The 23,290-nt window shown below is 37.9% G+C and overlaps 1 protein-coding gene across 1 annotated transcript in view; it reads right to left on the bottom strand.

The window, feature by feature from the left end:
• Positions 1-23,290, bottom strand: part of ABCC4 (ATP-binding cassette, sub-family C (CFTR/MRP), member 4) — a 144,935-nt gene that overhangs the window by 100,843 nt on the left and 20,802 nt on the right. Inside the window, exons 8-14 of the mRNA XM_010578329.1 lie at positions 20,597-20,722; positions 17,528-17,777; positions 15,817-15,921; positions 11,345-11,434; positions 10,821-11,012; positions 9,206-9,300; positions 9,010-9,096 (exon numbers count right to left, since the gene is read on the bottom strand). Of these exons, the coding sequence (XP_010576631.1) occupies positions 9,010-9,096; positions 9,206-9,300; positions 10,821-11,012; positions 11,345-11,434; positions 15,817-15,921; positions 17,528-17,777; positions 20,597-20,722 (945 nt within the window). The remainder of the gene's footprint in view (positions 1-9,009; positions 9,097-9,205; positions 9,301-10,820; positions 11,013-11,344; positions 11,435-15,816; positions 15,922-17,527; positions 17,778-20,596; positions 20,723-23,290) is intronic.

Below are 23,290 nucleotides of genomic sequence, written 5' to 3' on the forward strand. Positions count from 1 at the left end.
GAACATGAGCCTAACAGCAATGATATCATATTGCTTACTGTGTTTCATACATTCATATTGTATATCCAATTAACTCTCTACACAACTTTTAACATCTGTTTTATCACTCCTACAAAGACCGTAGGGAGTACCATAAAATGGTTAATACTAGTGCTAGTCAGCATAATTACATGCAGAAAGTATATTATAGTGTTCCAAATAAACTGTGCAGCAAAATTAAGTTAAAACCAACACTCTTCCTAAGAAAGTTATATGCTTGCTATGCAGGATTCAAGAAGCAACTAAAAACCCATGATGCCATTCTTAGGTGGCCAAGATAACAATTAATCAAGGTATTTGCAGCAGCATAACTATTTGAGCCGTTGCAGCTATTTATACATCAAGCTCTTTGTGGGAGTATTATTCTGGTGTGGTTACCTTCCGCCCTCTGAGCAGTCACTGAAACAAGCCACATGGCAACTAGAACACCAGCTGAAGGCACACAACAAAACATAATCTTCAACAAAACATATCCAGAGAGCTGGACAAAGATCAGAGAGGCTACAGAATATTTACTTGCCTAGCAGGAAAACTGCCAAAAGAGAATATATCAGGTATTCACCATGAAGAGATCTAGCTTTCTCTTACATAGTCCCACAGCCTATATACCACTTTGATCACTGAATTTTCTGTGTGCCAGATGTATGTCTAACAGCTTACTGGGACAAACTAGCCACTAGAAAATCCAATGGCTGAAAACCTTTAAATCTTGATCCCGAGTCATAGTGAACCCACTGCATTTTAAGTTTGCATTTGGGGGTGGGGGGGCGGAGGGAGACGAGGAAAAAAAAAAGTGCGTGATCGCAGCATCAGAGCAAACTGATTAGAACTGCCAGAGCTGTCAGCACAGCATCCTGCACAATCTGGATCTCAGGAGAGAAGGCAAAAATGACCTCTGCGGAAATATAAATTTCCACTGATATATCAGGTCACTCAATTGAGAACTTCTAAAAAAACAACAACTCTTGATTTGATGTCTATCTGGGTAGAAAGAAGCTAGCTGAATAGTTTGTTGATAACAGGCAAGTAGAAAAATTGTCGTCACAATTCACTGGCGTGAGCACAGGGAGGAAAAATCACAACAAAGAGCGTATAGTTAGATCTACTACCGAGTTAAACAACTCGCTGCTCAGACAGCTCACTAGAAAATTTTGCCATTTAAAATACTCTATCATCATGAAGCACCCAAGTTGCAAAGCTAGTAAAATACTAAGTATATACTTAAGCTCTGTTTCAAAACATCAAACTACTTAAGCTTTATGTTCAAAACCCTTTTTTAAAATTTTTTTTTATTTTATTAATATTCTCTCTCCCATTTGACATCATCCATTCTGCAGTTTAGACTGAGCATGCAGTTTGTATGGTGCCTTGGTTGCCACAGAAGACTGAAACCAGAGTTCAAAGAGAGTCTCAGCAAAACCAAATGTGATAAAAGGGCTGGCACACAACTCTGAGAGCTTGCCGAATTCTTAGTGAAAACTTGCTATTATCTTAGAACTGAAAAAGAAAAAAAAACCAAAATAGTCCATAAGTGTTTAATGTTTTTAACTGGTTCATTAAGGCTTAGTTTCATCGTGCATCTTCTTCCAGAAATACTGCTCTGTGTAGCTGAAGAAAAGCAACCACCAATTCTAGGTGAACCATCCAATTCTAGCTGAACCACCATCTGACGGTGTCTCCCTTTCTCACCGATGATGCAGAGAATCCAGGGAAAGCCTGCCTCAGCAGTGGACATACCTGGTCCAATGGTTGAGACATCTGCTGGAGTATGCCCAGAACTGCCACCACCTTTCTACTTGTTTAAAACCCCACAGTTCACCTTCCTTGTGCTTCTCCTTTACTCTCTCAAGGGGCATACTCTGTTACACTGTGGGCACATTTAATGCATGACAGCAGGACAAATTACTGCACAAAACGCAGTCGCCATTGCCACATTTATTAAATGCACAAGCACAGGCAGACACACACACAGCCAGAATATACGTGGACAGAGAAGACCCAAAGGTTCTTCAGCCTCTTCTGTACAAGGAAAATGTGGATGAAGGGACTATGAAAGTTGCATCCTTTCCCCCAAGTAAGAATCAATTTAAACTTAACCACTCCTGACAGATGTTGGATAGGTTGTTCTGTATCTGTTTGTTTTAAGCTCAACAACAGAAATTTCAAAATTCTTGAAAATGTATTCTAGGGGCAAGCTACCTTTACCATTACAGGGGGGCTTTTTCCCCTCTGAAGTCCAAGTTTACATCTTCTGGTACAATTTAAATCCACTGCTTCCCAGAGGAGAGTAGGTCAGTTTATATCTGTGTGCACAGTCCCTTTTTACGCTAAGTCTCTCTTTCATGCCTCTTTTTCTTCTGTCAGACCCCAAAAAATAAAATCCCCCAAATCCTTTCCCCTCCCCCTTTTCTTAAGTAAGAAATAGTTTCCTCTCCCTGCCCCCAAGACCCAAATGTTCCTGATGGGCTACACTGGAGTCTGAAGCTGATCAACATTTTTTGGAAGTGCACAAAATTGGAACATTATTCCAGTTGAGACCTTACAGGTACAAAACAGAACAGGAAGATACTTTACCTGTACTGCTAGATATAATACTGGTCATAAATCCCAGGGCACAGCTTCCTTACCAAGAGCATGATGTTGCCGACTCATACTGGATTTGAGATCTACCACAATCTTGCACCTCCTTTTCCATAAACTGCTGCACTACTGGTCCCTGCTTATCGTTTGCTCATGGAGTCAACACTTTGCACTTATCCCTGCTGTGTGCATCTATTAATTCACATCCTGTAACCAAGACTTTCCAAATCCCTGTCCATCTCCAGAACTGCCTGAAACATTGCCAGGTTTTCTATCACCTGAAAATGTAGCATCAATGACCTTCATTCATCATCAGGAATACCAGAGTCAGGATAGATCTCTCCAGAAGTTACACTCTTCCAATTCAACAAAAATAAACAAACAATATTTCAAATTAACAAACCTAAACTAACAGTAAACTATCACCCATTTAAAAAGTCATTGCACTTTGACAGCAAACTTCTATACAATTAAAAAAAAAAAAAGGAAAAAAAAAAAAAAAAAAAGGAAAAAAAAAAAGAAATTCACTTGGGCTTTGATACTGCAGAGCACGCAGCAGAAGACACTTACTCAGAGGGGGGCCTACAACAACACGGTGCTCCTCTATGCAAAGGCAGTGTCTTGACGCTTTCGTGCGTACGAATCCTCACTTGTTCTTCCTTCCCTATCAGGTTTTCTTTCCTTTGAGACAAGTTGTTCTTTAATCTTTTTAAAGTTTTTATCTCCAAGAACCAGCTTTCTTTCACCTCTGCAAAGTGTGTCTTCTATAATGATTCCACTTTCTTCCCTACCATTCTTTCTGCCTCTCCTTTTTGGAAGTTCACATGCAAGTTTAACTTTACTCTAGTTAATACTCATAACCACTGAAATGAAATTAAGGCACATGCAGACTCACAGCCATAAAGCCTTTGTTATATTAATTAACTTACTACATTTGTTTTCCTCTCCTTTCCCTTTAAATTTAAGTGGTTTAGGGAGAACAATCCCCTAGTTGGTTTTGTACATTTCGAAGTTTACAAAATTGGGTGGGGGGCGGGAGGAAGGTGTGATATGTTTGCCAGAGACAAAAACCACACACTTACTTCTACTATGCTGTTTCTATTTCTATGCTTATCTTGTCAACCATTTATCTCCATCTCATGACGAGTCCCAGCCTCCACTGGGCTAACGTGTAAGGACAACTGGTCCACAAAATGCCATCCCGGGCACCAGCTAGCAGCGGATGGCTGGAGAAAGTATATAAGGAAACATATAGTGGTGCTTCCTCTGGTACACATTTCCAGCTTCCAGAGTCCATGTATTAGGGACTTTTGAAGCCACAGATCTTAGTGTTTAAGTAGCCCTTTGTAAACTTTTCCTACATGAATTTGCATACCTCCCCCTTGAGCCCGTTTCTGGTTTAGTATTCATAATACTGTTTTGCAACTGCACCCACAGGCCACTAAAGCACACAACTACACTGGGGTTCTGCAAGTGGGTTTTTGCTTTTATATGGCATGATTTAGGAAAAAAAAACAACCAAAAAAACCAAAACCCAAACAAACAATAAAAAAAAAACCAAACCAAAACCCACATACATTTCTGAGACAAAAAACTGTGAAATTGTGTGTTTTCAAGAAACTGTGAAATGTACAGTGATTATAATTATGCTTTTCACTTTCTAGGAAAAAAAAAAACCAAAACACACTCCCCTGCCCCGCCCCAAACCCTAAGCAACATTACTACAACATATTCGTACTATTTAAACATATTCCCTATAATAAACATAACAAAGCTCACGGAATTTCACTGGTATCATCTAAATGTAAAGGTAGAACTACTATGTTTTTAAGAGCAACACCTGTAATAAAAAAAAAAAAGGTACAGGGCATTCAAGTTTGCCCAGTAGTTCTCGTTAGGACTTTAACCACTGCAGTGGTATAAGAGGCATAATGAGCATGGACCAGGTGTGAAACACAAACTGGGAAGCCTTAGAGAGATCCTTGATTTAGAGAGATCCTACCTGAAAGGGAGCAGAGTGAAATCCTTAAATTTACACACTAACTCCCCTGTACACTTGCCATCAGTGGACAAAGCATGTAATATATGTATGACTTTAAACACAGCACTGGCAAGCATATGCCAAGGTTGTATTTGTTTGGTTCCTCTGACACACTGATTGTGCCTGTAATCCCTCTACAGAAACGAGACATGCTAGCTTTTATCTGCTAGTTTTACAGGACTGATGAGGTCCACATGCTTTTCATTACCTACACCACCATAATAGCACTTTTTCCTCAAAGTTCCAACATTACAGGAGATCTACAAGCATGCCCCACTTCGAGAGATACGAGACTGAAAGCACCCATGGAATCCTACGGGTTCCAAAAATCAAATTACTTCAAACAAAGTAAATATTCAGATCTGTATATCTAATTAAAAAAAAAAAATCCTTTTACTTATTTACCCTACTCGATTTTGCTCCTCCCCTCAAGTATTTCTGGGGCTTAGGTAAGAATGCACTGAGGAATTCAGGATCTCTTAATCCATGCACTTCGCATGATGGAATTTCCTGCTCTCCTTTGCCATCAGTTCAATTCTTCCTCACCTTTTTCTGCAATTACAAAGGACACCTTTGCTACAAAACCATGCCTGCTCCCTTCCCTCTCTTGCAGAGCAACACTCAGTTACCTCAGATGGCAATGGAGAGACTTCATCTTTCAGGACACCTAGTCAACTTGCCAGGTGACTCTCCAGTCAGCTCAATATATGGTTATCCCATGACCCACTGCCCAGTTATATATCCCTTGAGTTCCTATGGAAGGCCATCGCCTAGTACCAAGGTGCTCCATCTGAAGAGATGCTAAAAGTTCATTACTGTGCTATGATAAATGCAGTGATTTCTTCTGCAGCTTTTATCTAGTTCCAGAGGCAAAATTGAGAGAGAAAAGACTAACGACCATACATTCAAAACAGCTTTGTGCTAAAAAAAAAAAAAATAAAAAAATTGCAGAATTCTGTTTGATAGTAGGAATGATACACCTGTGCATACCACTCCCAAGTATCATCACAACTTTAGGTCTGATTTTAAAAGATTCCCAACTGTTCTGCAATTCTCTCTACTCTCACAAGCACAGAGGAGGAACAGAAAGAAATCAGGCTGATCATCAACCGATCATCATCACTGGCACACAGCTCCTGTCACTGGAAAAGATACAAGGGAAGAACAATACCTAGAGAAGAGCATCTGTCTCAATAGACTGATGGAATATAAATTTCACTCTTAAAAGCACCATTTTTGAGTCAGTATCACTGATGGGACACCATCCAAAGGTGATCTGAAACCATATAATCTATAGAAATATGTTTATAAAGATGCACAGGGAGAGCAGGAAATTTCTTGGGATCCAAGCAGAACTGAATGATTTTCTTAGAACATCACAGGCTATTCCAAACTTCGTCATACAAGGAAACGTGCTACTGTATCTGTACGGCTGTCCCTCATTTCAAAACTAGAGGTCTCAAAATACAACATTCCTTAAAAGTTAATGTAAAGCTACTTTATATATATATATATATAAATAAAATATATGCATATTTTCATATATACACAAAATATATACAAAACCATAGAACCATACTGGTGTCCCCCCAATACCCCCCACTCTGGGAAAAGGCTGAAGCATGCCTACTGTTAACTATCAAGAGAACTCACAGGAAAAGAGGCTACAAATAACACAAAACCAGGGAATCTCCAGTTTATACCTTACTATGCCCCAAGGAATCTGACCAGGAGAGAGGAATTCATTGGAAAGCTGGCTTTATCTGCTCCATCATCCATGGAACAACTTGTCTGTATTATGAAGAAATTCTTAAGAGACACAATCCCTTATTAATAATATCGTAGACTGTTTTCCCACCAGAGCTGTGCTACTCGCATTCTTCTTATTTGAAAAGTATTTATATATTTTAAACTGTTTACTGCAGTAGCTGAACTGAACGGGGAGAAGCAGCAAATGCAATGAACCAGCCATGCACAGACTGTAGCTTTGGGGAATTACTAGGAACATACCTATCCTTGATGTAAACACATAGACTAGACACTTCTAAAAAAACTAAACATTAATATAAAATTACAAGGGAAAAAAAAAAGAGCGAGTGAACTGAACAATATCCACTTCAGATTCTCATTAAATACTCCCGTTTCTTCCATCTCCTCCATTGTTTTATGCCTCGTGGTTTGGACTCCTGGGGGCAGCTTGTATGAAGTGGCATCCTGGACATTCCTCAGCGCCATGTTAAGAAATCATTCTTGCTCAAGTGCTCTCTTCTCCACATTTCTAGCACTATTCAGGAAGCATTAAAGAACATGCCCTGCCTTGTTTTTCAAAGTGAGCTACTGAATGTAACACTCCCCCCACTACCCCCAGCACCTTTTATAGCTGCCATGAAGGCCTCAGAAGACAACTTCTGTTTGTAAAAAAGCCCTCCCGTAAGATCTTGAGCAGGGAGGCATTACTCAGTTTTCCTTGCCACTACTACTCCACCCAGCCCATTTTCTCCACCAAATGCTTACATTCTACTTTCATCTGTTTCGCTCAAACTCATCTAGAGTTGGGGAGGAAAGGTTAGCGAAGTCAAGGAAGAACCCCAGCTAGTTTTCTGAGTTTCAGATTCTCTGATATAAATTTCCTTATTCCTCCTCGTCTCTAAACATTTATCAGCAAAACATACACTGTGCTCACAGAACAACTGTTTCTAGCTCCTTCATGGGTTTGCACATACAAAAATCCAGACTTCCAGTTTTGCAGTAGGATGTAGATGCTCCTAATGTCACAGCTCACATAAAACGTAGAATAAATTAAGGATGCAAGGCACTACCGTACTTTCCCATTTTCCTCTGTGAAAAGACCTTAAGACTTAAGGGAGAGACAGGTTAACAGCTCAGGTGGGTGCACTTTCAGAACTCAGGCACTGATAGAGTCAGATCCTGGAGTTGTAGAGTGATCTTGTGCAGAAACAGAAAAGCAGCAGCTAAAGCCTAAATAGCTTCAACAGGCATTAAAGGAATTTGATAGTGTGTGAACTACAGAAGTAATGAACTCCATCTATCAGTCGTAGCAGGTGAAAATGATCCTGCACAGAATAATGAACATAAAGCCTATGCATCATAAAATTCTTACTCCATATTGGATGATGGAAAAAAACAGTAGCCATTTGAAGAAATCAATAAAATAAAACAAAATGTTGATGGGGTTTCAGAGGGATCTCCAGATTTGAAACTGCAAACATCAACAGCATGTACAATTTTCAAATTTAGATACTAAAAGCTTCCCTGCATGGGGAAAAAGAACACGCATCCAATGCTAGTCAATGCAAATTCTACGACCGTTTCTGCAAGACAAGTTTTTATGATTGTCTAGGGGTGGAGGGGAGGGAACAACAGTAAAACCAAATTAATTCATGTAAGTGAAGTGTGGAATTCAAAGGATGTAAGTATGCACGCTCAAGAAAACGCTCTCATTTAAGGCTTCAACCAAAGCCCACTGAATTCAGTCAATGGAAGTTTTTCCTTCTAATAAATTCTAGATTATACCTTTTGATACTGAGAGCTGCAGGCTATGAAGAAGCAAGGACAAAACACTGGCTGGGAATAACTGGATTACTCTCATACTCACTATGTGCTATAGATTATACAGTTTGAAAGAAGAGAGAGACGGAGAAGAGGAAATTTATTGAGAAAGGAACCTGACTTTTAATGAACACTCTCCTATTTCTTCAGGAACTGAGGAAGGTCCAATCTCTCTCTCTTTCATGGTAAGCTTACACATTCTCTTTTCCTCTATTTCTGCTCTCCACAGTCTACTCCATGGGTCATGGTTCCCTGTTTCACCTACCTGAGAGAAATTTCAACCATTCAAGAACCAAAATGAAAAATGACTCAGGAATCTAAGAGAGTTCTGTCCTTTTCTTTAGCCACTTGAATTGGGTGCTTATTACTATGCAAATAAACCTGCAGCAAACTAAGAAGAGATTTAAAATCCCACCCCATATTATTCTTCACTCAGTACTCATATTCATAAAACCCAATATTCATAAACCACAATACTCACGTATGAAATCTGACATTTTCTTCAAGAAACTAGCATATATTGCCTTAAGAATAACTCTAATCATAATATCTTCAAAACAGACTTTACAGAGCTTTTAAAAATAAAGAACAAAATGAGACACACACAAGAAAAAATATACGTCTTCCAAATATATAAAATGGAGGAAAAATAAATAAGAAAGTGAATGCAATAAGTTTTGTTAAGAGATGCATCTCCCCCAAAATGCTTTCTCAAGTTTTTCTATAAGGAATTAGAAGATAACAATTGTATTTTAAATGAAAATAAAGCAGTAACATACTTTTCAAACAAATGTCTTCCAACTTCAGCATCTACTGCACTCAGTGGATCGTCCAAAAGATAGATGTCTGCGTCTTGATACACAGCTCTAAAAGGTTTAAAGAAAAGTCAGTACCACAAAGTCTTCTTACATTTGTTTACTTTAGTCACTAAAGTCTGACAATTTGTAAATTTTAGAAACGGCAAAAAACACTAGCCTGGCCAGATTTACACGGGCTTTCTGTCCCCCACTCAGCGTAGCTCCACGATCTCCTATTACTGTTAGGTCACCATTTGCTAATAATTCCAAGTCCTGTGAACATGAAAGAACAGATAGCAAGATTTTTTTTTTCATCATTTTAACTTCAAAGACCGACAAAGCTGCTTCAACATAACATTTTCTTATTTGAAAATTAACTTATCTCATGCTAAAATACAAGGACTCATACTAAATGAAATATCCACAATTACTTTATGACTTTCTACCATCAGCAAAAGATAATTAGGAAAGCAGGAAAAATAGGTGAGATCTTAAACTTCACTTTTTCTACAGCTTTGCCAGAGGGAAGTGCACTACTGTTCTTAGTGTTACAGGGAATATTTGCTGGTGATTCAGAAAATCAAACTAAAAATTATGAAGTATAACAGTAAATTAATTATTTTTTACTAGAACAAAATGAGCTGTCACAATAAATAATACTGAACTATTATCATTAAATTATCTTCCATTTGCCAATGTCCTGAAGAACTGCATTACTTTTACTGCAATGTATCCAAAAGAAATAACCACAACATTCACCACACAGATTTGGTTACTTTACAAGGCTTGGGACTATGAGTAAGAACAAAATTATACAATGTTCCATGTCATATTATTGTATTTCCTATTCAGAAAATACCGAAGTTTTATATTAAGCTATAAAACATATTCTGAAAGTTTATTCACAGCTTTTATAAGATACATAAATTTGAAAGTAAACTATGAAGGCAAATCTACCATCAAGTAGGAAGTGGGGTCTTTTTAAATGCTGTTTGCTGTCTTTTAAAGTCACTAAATCCTTAAGTTTAGACAACAGCATATGACTGAATATCAGCAGGAGATACTAAAACTCTATCTACCATGTGTAAAAAAATTTTCATCATAGTAACCATCTGCTTTTCACCTGTGTTGCTGCTGACAGGAATATCGTAACATGCTGCATAAAACCTTTCTAGCTGCCAAGCAAAATATCTGTTTCTTGACAAATCTGGCTTAATCCTCTTCTATATCTCATGTCACAAACTCCTTTGCACACAGACCTTTCAAAAATATTTTTTCATAAAACTACTTGGGCTCAGCAAGTTCTCCAATATATAGCACTAAGGTTGTTTTGGTAGCCATAAGCAATGCATAATACATGATATACATGACATTTATTTTTAAAAAGCATATAGGATATTTGCAAAATGGAAGTCACAAATAGCACTAGCTCGATCATTTGTTTTCCACCTTTTATTGCATTTACACACAACCCTACCTACCATAATACCAGCAAAAAGGGCTAAACGTAATTATGAAATTAAATAATTGGGAACAGCTTTTTCCAACTTTGTCTGTGCTTCACATAAGCTACATCTCCCTCTAGTGAAAGTTTCAGGAATTACAAGAATGTGCTTACACACGAATGTCAAAAATAATTACACATACTTCTATTAGGTGATAGAATTTATTTCACATGCTAGTAATAATAACCAATTATATATATTATATATTGCAGCACGTACCACAAGTCTGAAAGAACACTAAGATAAAAATAAAGATCGTGAAAATAAAACACACAGAGAAAACCATACCTTTTTAAGAGCACAGACTTTTAAAACTTTTTCGTATTTTTCTTTTTCATATTCCTTGTCAAACAGTATATTACTTCTTACTGTACCAGAAAACACCCAAGGCTGCTGAGAAACATAGGCAATTCTTCCAGTAACATTTATCAAACCTTTGTCTTTAGGTAGCTCACCAAGCACAGCACTTAAGAGCGAAGACTGGAAAAGATTAAAAAAAAATAAAAATTGAAAAGTTTGATTCCATTAAAGACATCGCAGAGACTGAGCAGTGTCTACTGGCGCTCAGGCTACTGCTAACAGTAGAAGAGAACTAGTATCTTTCACATGCCATCTAGAATCAACATACAAAGTACTCTTTAACTCTGAACCATCTCCTCCCCACCCCCAGAAGGGCATCTGCCTTTCTTCAATGCCAGTGTCTTGATGTGAAGTGTGTTATACACAGAAAGGAACTGTACATTTTCAAGTTTCTAGTCACATTTAAGAGACTCATAAAAACCCCACAGAATGGAATAAACATTAAGACTTACTTTGCCAGCTCCTACAGGACCAATCACAGCCAATAATTCCCCTCGTCTGACAGTAAATGAAAGTTGTTGAAGTGCTGGGCTTTCTGAACTCTATGGATTTGAGAAAAAGTTAGGCTTCCGCAGTAATGAAATATGCACCATCAAAACAACTCTTTAGAAACAGAAAACAATGCACATAAATCACTAAATTAGCAACCCATTCACCCACCATATTTTCAGGCATACAGTTTGCCTCTTCGGTAATTCACAAACGCTTCTGAAAGACCCTGATCCTTCACCACAAACAAGTAACACAGATAAAACGGTGTTCAAGGAATAAGGAACCCAAAGGCAGCAGAAGCCATGCTTCCTCAAAGCCCGCGCATCCTCGCTGCAGCTCAGCACAAGGCTGGGGTGGCAGCCTCGGAAACAGGAGCTCTCTGCTAGCCATGGCACCGGCATTCACAGCCCCGGCACGGCATGCCCAGCAACTCCGAGTAGCCGGACAAATGCTGGAAAAGGGGAGGGTTGAAGTACTCTCAGAGCCCCAGGAAAGCCAGGTCTGTGTTTGCTCTAGTCAAGGCTCTATCTAAAGTGAAAACAGAAAAATGCCATTTGATTTTACACAACTTAATCTTGTATATTGTGGATTCTCAGACTTTTCGCAGACAAAGTGGGCTATTTGTGTGAAAACACACTACCCTCGTATTGTTTAATATTCCTTTTCAGTATGCCTAGCCTTTATGTTACGCTACTGATAAGAGCTTATTTCCCAACATATTTTGCACCTCTCCTATCAAGGTTGTAAAAATGCCTGTTTCCTGTGAAAAGAAAGGATGCTCATGTCTTTAATAGCTATGCTAAACCGCAATTCCTAAGGGCCTGGTGCAGCTCCTTCTCATTAAAGCAGAACACCCTTGTAACAGGATCTGCCTTTACATGCATCTTAGACCACACTAAGCATGACTGACACTAAAATGCAAACAGGAAAATATATGCTTTAAAAAAAAAAAAAAAAAAGAAAAAAGAAAAGTATTTCTATTAAAGGACCAAACAAAAACCCAGCCTTAAGCTTCAAGAAAAAAGAGCACGGTGAAGAATACCTAGTGTACCTCTTAACAGCTTGCAGACTGCTTAAAATCTCCAGCCATCCTTTGAAGCTCAAGAGGCTGAAGACGCCACCACCTAACCCCGCACGAAAGATGCTGCATGACCAAGTTCTGGGACTGTGAAAAGGGGAAGCTTGCAACTCATTTCAAATTATTTGGGAGAGACACGGGTACAGTATCCATCCACACCCATGACAGCTAGGAGAACCGGGCTAGCATGCACATATCCACTCACGTCAGGAGAAACAGTCAGGTAGGCAGCATCGTACCCAGAGCTCAAAGCTGCACGTTCCCCATCACAGCTCCCACCTGGCTGAAGCACCACAGGGTTCACACGAAATCAGAGTCTTTGAAAACCCAAACTTGCGCGCATCGTGCCAACTCTGCAAAACTACTTTTGTTGCTATTATTAATTTCCACAAGGTGGCGTCAACGGGGTTTTTTTTTTTCCTTTTCTCCACCCCCCCTTCCCAATCAGCACTTTACCGTGAATTTGATTTCCCGGTCCAGAGTACACAGTTCAGGTGTTCAGCTAGTGCTAAGGTCAGAGGAACTCTACCAACTTATGGCAGCCAAGGCTTTTTTGTTGTTGTTGTTAATGCAAAGTTTGTAAGAAGAGAAAATATCTCTTATCAAACCCATTAGTCTATACAGAAAAAGTAAATAAGCTTTCACGCACACAGGCCCTTCTTCAGACCTCTTGAGGTTGTGCTTCTGTATTCACAAAGGTGCAAAGATATTTCCTCCCACATTCAGTTTTTTTAAAAAATATATCGTAAGAGCCTAAAAACATTACAGAAAAATTCAAAAAAGTTGTTAAACTATTACCCAAATATTATGTATTAAAGCAGTATTGTAAGATATCACAGACCCTATACAAAGGTAGTAATGCAAGCAAACAGCATGGCCACAAACACCTAGGGGCATGGTATTTTAGCAAAATAGCATTCCTTATAATTAAAGACAATTTTTCCTGAATTCATCACACCTATTTTGAGGGACTAAACTGAGGCACTTAAATTAGAGCACAGACTAGTATTACAGCTAAGTTCATCTGACAGCTCCCCTGTGCCCTGCCAACTATCCCCATCTTTCCCTTCCCTTCTGCCATTTGTTCTTGCCTAACCGTGCAGACGGGTTGTTCATCCGGACTAAACTATCAGAAAACAAATCACATTAAAATTCATTTTCTACTGCTTTACTCCTCTGAACTGGTTCACCACAGGGTCGCACATACAAGCACTTACACCAGCACAGGGGAGGGAACAGAGACACACAGTGTGAGGGCAGAGGGACACGAGACTGATCCCTTCAGGGGCAGCAACTCCTTAGGTGAGCTTAGGCAGACCTTACACGCCGTACGGCCAAGAGAAAGAGGGAATTCATCCCATCTAATGGATACAGAGATCATGTATTGCACAGAAGTACTACACCACTTAGGCTCCTCACTTAAGTGACTTAAATTACAAGGGATAAATTTGGCCTCTGTTCAAATGCTTGAATTTTAAATCTAAAGTTGCTCGGTTGAGCAGACAGACTGTTCTGTAAACTCAAGGCACATCAGTAAAAACCCGTACTGAAGAAACCCTAGTCCCACGCTGGTATCAGACTAGCCTGTGGGACTCAAGATAATACTCGCCTTAGTAAAACAAGAGTGTGACCATTAATTAATTGGTTTTGTTTATTTTGATAAACTGTAATACACCATGTTAGGTTGTTTTCCTAAAAGCCTAGCTAATAATCCCTTTTTTACTTCCAGTAATTTTGGGTTTTTCAGTATCTCTTTTGGCTCACAATCTTAAAAAATAAAAAAAAGTTATCATCTAGCTGTACAGTGTCTGTACAGAGATCCAAAGAGTCTTGAGAAACCCAGTTAGGGTAGCAAGCTAAGTTGGATAGCATTTCCTTTTATAACACCTCTCTCTCAGAACTCAACTTTTCAGTGAGCAACTCTATAAAATTATTTTGCATCATTGTAAGAATATATAAGAGAAAGTTTCTCAGCAGCTCTTAATAGTTCTGGGAGAACTATTCTTCTCCCATGCACACTGCAATTAAATACCAAAATGAAAATTATGTTAAGAGTTTTGTGGGTGGTTTGTTTTTTTGGTTGTTTTTTTTTTTTTAAATCGAAAGGAAACCAGTAATTCCAGTCATGCTGCCCTCCTTTATGCAATATAAACAACTCATGGAAAAAAAAAAAAAAAAGGTGTTTTATGGGCATATTATGCAACCATTTCCTATAAATTGTTAACAGTGGTACCAGTGTGGTTTGGGAGGAAAACAAAGACTAAGAAATACATTCCATTTTGCATTAGAATGTCTTAACCATTAAGTTTTTCACATCACTTAATTTTTTAAAAATTGTTCAATTTATGAAGAAAGATTTATGTCACAGAGACAACTCTGAAAAACTAAAGCACAGTAATATAGCATGCTTCTTTCATAGCTAAGTAGTAATAGTAGTAGGTAGATCCTCACATATGTTTTCACACTTTATCTTCTTGGGACCCAGCATATGTAAGGGAAGAGGGTATATAAAGGGAAATACATAACTTGTCTTATTTGCATCACATTTATATGCAAAATTCACTTTAGAGCTTCCAGCATTTCTTACGGAGACTGAAGCTTCCCTTGTGCAAGGATACTGGCAACTCGTAATAGCTCCAACAACTCATCACAAATTGTTGCTTACCATAGCAACTGCAGTTTTAAAACAGAAACTACAGTCAATCTTTGCCTTTCTTACAGAAAAGGATACATAACATACCTGTGTAATGCCCCTTTTTCTAGTCTTTTTGGTGGGTTTGGTGCATTTTAAGCAGAGAACAATTTGTAGCTGAACAGTCTCAATTAAAATACACAGAGTAACAAATACGTGCAGACTAGTCTCTAAAGCTTTCAAATCTGTTATGAGAAGTCGAATATTGTACTGGTTCTAGACTAATGGACTGATCAGCATTCATATCACAGAAAAAAAACCCAACACGCACTAAGGCCCGCCTTACTGTGCTGTCTGTCCGTAATTCCAATTTAAGTATCTCAGCTACAATACAGGGCTATTTAATAACAAGAGATATTTTCACACAGAAACACACAGATTTCCATTTAATATAATATTTAGGAATAGCCACTTTTAGGATTGTATTTGGTTTGTGTGGCGGGGTTTTGGTAGCAGAGGAGGGGCCGCAGGGGTGGCTCCTGTGAGAATCTGCTCGAAGCTTCCCTGGCTCCGAGTCGGACCCGCCTCTGGCCAAGAAAGGGATTCTCATACACAGAAGATGGAATACAAAACATCAGCACACTATACATAGACATACTGCTTTTTAGACTTAAAATACCTGCAGTGCCAACACACTTTACGTTTAGTAGAAGTAAATTTACCTTATCCCAATAGCAAGTCAAATCCTGAACATGAAGAATGACATTGTCATTATTATCATGCAGTTGTGGCTTGAAGGGTGAGATCTCATCAAGTGTCAGAAAGTTCTGCAACAGAAGAAAAGCACAGGATATTACCTAACGTGAGACTGAGAATGGGAAGGGAACCTAAGGACATGTTTTTGGAAGCAGCATACAGAACATTAATTGGGGGGTTCTATATGGTTTCTGTTAGGTTTTGTAGAACCTAAGTTTTATTTCTAGCGTTGATTTTTCCCCCCCACTGTTTAAAATTCATGGTGTTAACCATATAACTTTTTTCTTCATTTATACTAGTGGGGACATTAGGACAATTCTTTGCCCAATGAACCTTGGTTCTGGAGCTGGTTTCCAAAAACCACCGTTAAGGAATTATAAGTGCAAGGGAGTTGGAGCCAACTGTCAGAAGCAAAATCATGTGACCACTAGGATGTGCTGGAAACAGAGACAAGAGGAAAAAAAAAAAAAAAAAAAAGGAACAGATCATCACTGCCTCTGCTCAATTGCCCCTCTATTCCTAAGGCATCTTTTTCAGCCATCCGTGTCAACCTGCACAGCTTGAAATATCCCTTGAAAGAGCACTGCCCTGCAGCTCAACACAGGGTATACTAGAGTACAGAAAAGACAGTGTGCAACATCCAGTATCCCAAGCACTTCTCTCCCCTCCCACAGTTTAATTTAAGCAGTAATGGTAAGTGTTAGTGCCTACAAAATATTGCTGTACTCATGATTTTCACACATTAACCTTTTCTACCATTCGCATCAACTTCCACAAAATGCTGTTTTAAAGTGCAAAGATTACTTGTTTAATACATAGGTTTTTGTGCGGGCCTAGTATAGTTAGCAAATTTATCAATAAACAAACTGATTTATTATATTCAAGCACACAGAGAAGAAAATAGGAGATTTTTAGCTACTGTCATCAACAAATGGCATACTGACACTATGCAAAGCCGTATGATTACATCTGAAGTGTTTGTTTTCCCTATTCTAGATTAGACTAACCGGGGGTTTTTTTGCAAAATTAAGTTCCAAAACAGCTGGCATGCTTTAATTCTGTGTTTCAATAACCTGACAATTTGGGACTTTTTAAGTTTTAAATTAAAAACGCATTTTGCATTTAAGTCTGTCACTCTTGCAGTTTATGCTAAAGTACTGGTACATACAACAAACATGACTATTTTATTCACAACACACACTTAACACAGCAAACCAAACCAAACAAATTCCATTTGCCAAAACTAGCAGCATTACTGATGTTCATCCTTACTGAATTTGAGTCTTCACTCCAGCTACAAGACACCAGCTACAGCTCACACCTGTCCCCCATAGCTGACAGGGTAGTGCAGTGCACATGGAATATGAATATGAATCCTACAGCTCCCATCTGCCTGCTTTGTCCTCCAACTCTCAATTCCAATGTAACTGCATACCTGTATGCATGTCTACAGCGCCTCTTTGCAGATACACTTTTCTCCTACATTTCAGCCTGCCCTATGGTGCACGTCATGTTTTTGCACATGCATACACAGCAACACGTTCAGTTTTCAAAATAGGTTACTTCATTAAAAATCCCAAACTGCAAAACTAAATTACGGCTGCTTTTGCTGGTGACATTAAAACAATGTTAGAATAAGAGAAGAAATCCACATACCATTCAAATCAATAACCATACCTTGATTCGTCGTATGCTAACCACTGCCTCGGATACTCTCTCAATAGCCGAAGGGAAGAACAGAGTTACTGTCAGTCTTACTGCACCATACAGGGACACTGCAACAAACACCCGACTTGCAGAGATAACATTGCCAAGTAGTACATATGCCATGAAAGTCATGAACACTGTTATTTTGCTTGCCACAAAAAATGAGGCTAAGTTCAGTCCTCGAAGGTAGGAGCTTTTCATAACCATGGCAATCTCCTTCCTAAAAATGCAAAATATAAACAATCACATCAATCTCTCTCATTACAATTGCCCTCAACAATAGGATGAGGGAAACCCACTCTCAGGATTTTACTTTCATATACTTTCTCCTCCTCTTGCACCACCCCAACTCACACGTAAAGAACTGTAAAGAAAGTATGTTATATGGTAAATAACAAAACAGAATTTAAAAGGTTTAGAAATTGAGTGCAGAAAATTACTATATTTAATATCTTAGTAGCTATAGAAAATAGTTATTTTTCAGAGACAGAAAACTGAAATACCCTTTTTTTCTGCTTTGGTCAAACTAGTATTTGAATTCAGATTCTAATCTGCTTCAAATCTTTCTGGGTTGTGTGCAACAGCAAAGAGGAAAAAACCTCTGTATAAAGGCCAAACACCCACAAACTCCTTATCCTTCCAATATCAAAATCCAGTAGAGTATCAGGAGTTCTGTGACTGAAAGATCAACACATACTCTGCAGTTGAAAAAACAGGGCAACTTCCAAAAGATCAAGAGTTCACCCATGGCCCAAGTATCTGCCTTTATTCAGCTGTTGCTCCTCAAGCTGGATCACAGGATTTGCAGTATTTCCTTTGATGTCAGTGTAAATCCTTCCTGATTTGGACCCTGCTCCTGGCTTCTTTTGCTCTAGGAATTTTGGTTCATAATTCAGCAAATACTGATCTGTGAGGCCAATTGTTCTGCCAGCCATTACGCGAGCTAAATAGTGACTGAAGTACTACACAGACACAGAAGTCTCCCTCCAGCAGCTGAAAAGCTGCTGATGTGTAGTGTTCTCAATTTCCACTTCAGTTAAATTTCAGTTTCCACTTCTAAATGACTCATCAAGTCCAATCCTCAAAATGTTACTGCACTATACAATGTGGATGTCATCAGGTTTAACTTCTTATTAAAATAATCATTTCTCAAGAGAGCCATAACAACTTACTCCTTCCCCATATATTCTAATTTTATCTGCTTGAAATACTACAGAATATAAAATCCTGAAACAATTCCTAATTTTTCTTCCCAAATATTCTGGCATTTCTCAGGGAAAATCTTGATCATTTTGATTACCTTGCACTTGGAACTATATACTAAGATTAGAAACTCAAGTTATGATTAAACAATTTGAAGTAAATTAAATCCTCACTTAATGGAGAGAAGGATGCAAGATGCGCTACTGGAAAACTAGTTAAGCAACTTTCCCACTATACTTGCCAAATTGGCTGAATTGATACACTTTCAAAGACTCATTTTTTTCAGCTTAAGGGCTCACAATCTCTGATCTCCTCCAGAGTACAGTGAAAGAACATTTGTATGTAAACTATTTGAATTGGGTCTAATTCAATTACTTCTACAATCCTGGATGAAACTCTTTTCCCACCCTCTAATAATCCATGATAATCCTGTCACTATCTGTGGATAATCAGCAAGTTCTTTGTTCTACTCTCCATAAATATCAGATAAATTACAGCCTAACCACAGGCTGTATGTAATATACTACACTGTCTTAAGGCATGGAGTTATATTAAAGGAAACTAATACGGACAGCCACAGGAAAAAAGAGCAATGGAAGAGTTCAGCTGTCGTCTTAGCAACTGTCAAGGGCCACTGTGGAAATAGTGGGCAATAAATCACCTGGCTGAACTGAACACTTTTAACTACAGTTTTCCACAGCACAGTTAAAGAAAGAGTGCTCAAGATGTGTTTTGGAGGAGCTTATTTCTCTCTATCATTAAAAAAGGAAGCCTCTAATCCTAATGAGGTGTTGAACTTGGAAATCTAAAGTTTAGTGATGTGAATACATCCACTGAGGAAGCTTTCAATAAAGAAATATCCTCTCTGACTCCAGGCAAGAGAGCAAAGCTTTCAATCAATCAATATCATTCAATCAGCACGGGATCCTATAATCTGAAGGAGGGAAGGATTACGTGCGTGGGAAGAAATGTCTCAGGGAACATTAGCAAGTTTGCAAGCCTGCTCATGGATGTAAAGGAAAAAAATTCCTTTTAAAAAAAGGAATTCCAAATAAAACAAATTTAAAAAATAATTAAAAAAAATAATCAGAGAATCTACAGGACAATAACAACCTTCTCACATGCTGGAGAGGAACGTAACATGAAAATTAAGTGATGAGAAATAGGCACCTGAACTCCTATAGTCTTTCTTCAGCACTGAATGCTCTTACACTGTCAAGTAAAAGCACAAATATTGATTGAAAATCAAATTTATGAATAAGTTTTAATCAGATGCTGACAGACCTCTGAAATGAAATGTCTTAGGATACCAAACTTGGCTAGCCTTGCCAATTGAAGAACTAGGGAGTTTCTGAGCTGCTGTCTTTCTCCCCTCCACCCTTCCCAGATGGCTTGAACAATACTTCAAAACACAGAAAGGGAAGCAGAGTACTACCTGAGGATGCTATCATTTAGGACAGAAAGACAGATTCCATATATTTCTCAGAAGGGAAATGTCTGCTTATTGGTTCCTCACAGAACGGTGAAGATTAAATTGTTCCAATTACAACTACTACAGTTTATTAGCTGCTGTTTCTAAACACAACCATAAAAGGAAAGCATAAAAAAACCCCAGAATTTATCAGTATCAAAGGGGTTTTTTTTTCTATTTTCTGTCCCCTTAGGATATATTTTCATTCCTTCACTCTTGCTATGCGAAGTTTTAAAAAAAAAAAAAAAAAACCCAAAAGAAGGTGAAGTAAACTGCACTTTAAAGCACAAAATAATGCACTTATTGACATGTAAAAAAATGGAAACATATAGATCATATACCAAGCTGTATCTTTCCAGGATTACCTTCTTAAACCATTCACAAGTTCTGCAAATGATTTTTCCCAAGCATACATCTTTATTATCTTCATACCACTTATGACTTCATTCATGGTCCTAATCCTGACATCTGTTAAGGCAGCTGTCTTGCTTCTGTAAATAGCACAAAGTAAAAATTCTCAGAAACTCAAAAGAAGAGAGACTATTTACGATTGCATAATATACTCATATTAATGAAGTTTTTACTTTTACTTGTAAAGAGGATTCATGTAATTGTAATTGCATTAAAGGGTCTTCCTAAAACGGTATCTTAAGGCTGACAAACAGCAGACAGACTTGGTATGTCTGTATTCCTGGTATTCCCTATTCTCAGGGAACTGAGTTGATTCAGTGTTCAGAATTGTATGTCAGCTTGCGCAAACACATGGTATTTCTTAAACAACATACTTGTATACAAAAAAAAACCCTCGAATAAAAAAATTTACAAATATTAAATTTAGAACTAAACAAAAATCAGAAAATTATTTTTAGAAATGGTTTTGAAATGCCAAAATAACAACTCTTCTCATAAGGCTCTTTTGAGTTTGTTAAAGAAAGTGGCCTCCATTTGTGTCTTTTTAAGATTAACTCTAGTTGAAGGAAAGATTACTTAATAGCACTACATGAGCAGTAGTTTAAGAGAGCTAATCTAGATATGGTTATGTTTAATAAATAAATATTATTTAAGCATTAATTGTAATTAACACTAAAGTAAATATATCTATTTTAGTCCCACATTATGTTTGCGATGATGAACAAATTGTAAAATACATATAATTAAATAATAAAGTCACAATTTGAATTAGGAAAAAAGCATAGAAAGTTAGAAGCCAGGTAATCAATGCATAAACCATGCTAATAAAGCCTATTACAATTCTGAATAATGAGCTATGGTAGGCTTTATTTTGATAAAACATACCTCTTCTTGCTAAATTACTTATGTTTATACATACCAATGAAAGTTAAGATTCAGAGATCATTTTTAAAAACAAACAAACAAAAAAACCTCTTTAGAAAGGGTGCCTGGGTTTTGTCAGCTTAACCTGCCCCCTGTAAGATTTCTCTGATGCTCTGGAAGAAATAGACATGTTTAAAAGCACTTAAGTAGAAAGAATTTCAGGCACCTGCTCATCATTTCAAAAAAACTTCTTAGCACCAGTGTTCCATAAACACTGGGATGGCTGAAGCAGCGTATTAAGAAATATTTATACAAGAAAACTGACAAGGAAATGTAGGAACTTGGCTCTAATACAATCAAGGCTTCTTATTAAGACTAAGGAAGATAGCTTAGCCTAAACCAACCATACTGACATGGAATGAGATTATTTTTGCTAAATCCTCTTTTTCTTTTTCAAAAACAAACAGTAAAAGACAAACAATTCCTCAAAGAATGCAAGAGCTCATCCTTTCTTCCCCATACACACACCACCACTACAGAAGGCAAAATTTAGCATGTGCTGTTCATGTCTCTGCAGCAACAAACAACAATTCTCACCTGCAATCTTTTGAAACGGTCACTTTTCAGACCTAACTTCCAGGCTTGGGCTCCAGATAACAGAAGGTTGGAAATGACTCCAAGTAATAAACTTAACAGAGGTTTCTTTTTTAAATGGTGTGAATCAAAAAGGCTACAGTTCTCACAAACCAATTTTTGAGTTTTCCCAGTGAAATGTTATCATAGTAACCATCCTCTTTCAAATTGCTTTAAAATGTTCAAGTGGGTGTTTATTTGGGGGTATTTTTCTTTGGTTTTTTTAAGTTACTCTACATTGCAAAAAGCATATTTTGTACATGCATACATACCAGAAGCCACAGACTCAGAGATACGATATAATGGTTTAAAGTACATAGACTTCCAGTGCACTGATGGCAATTTACAGCAGAGGAAGACACGTCCCCAGTTCTAAAAATATTAAGTTCAGAGTACATGCAGATCAGGATGACTGGGAAACACATGCTCACATAGCATGCTTAAGAGCACAATAAGAAAAGGACCTGAAAATTCTTCAAGTGTCTGAGAAGTCCCCTCTATGATACTAATAAACATTCTAAATTAAGCAAGCTGCAGAATTCTTTTTTGCTGTCATGAGGCATATTTGGTAGGTTTTAATCATGTCTAAAACAACAGTTCCAGACAGTCATTTTCTTAAAAAAAAAAATTAAAAGGACTTTAAATGAAAGTATTACGGTTGCATGGCTAAGCTGTGAAAGGGTTGAGCACTTGTGAATAAATATATATGAAATGGTCTTCAGTCCAATAATTGCACTATTTCTCAAATAATATATTAGGTCATGTGTATTTTGTAACACTTCTAGTACTTTTGCAGGTAAGAGCAATACTGCATAATACAGTGTATACCATTCCATAGGATACTGAGTCTGTTTCTGCAAACTCCTACAGCACTGACACTAATGCCTGCATCATAAACTGGTGTGCATGCATGTGTTTACAAGACTGGGTCAGAAGTACAATGCTGAATAATAGCACAAATTAGCTGCCACACTGAGCGTGCCTGGATTTTCGCAAAAGCTTTAATCCTTAAATTACTTCTTCATAGGCTGATTTCCTTAAGTCCATGCAGATTCCCAGCAACTGCCATGAGAACACACTCATCATTACAGAGCTGGAATCCATTCCAGTTTTTCCATTAACTCCTTCTGTTCACTGCACATTTCTATTCA

Source organism: Haliaeetus leucocephalus, unplaced genomic scaffold (genome assembly GCF_000737465.1).
Source record: "Haliaeetus leucocephalus isolate CR32 unplaced genomic scaffold, Haliaeetus_leucocephalus-4.0 Scaffold626, whole genome shotgun sequence".
Lineage (NCBI taxonomy): Eukaryota > Metazoa > Chordata > Aves > Accipitriformes > Accipitridae > Haliaeetus > Haliaeetus leucocephalus.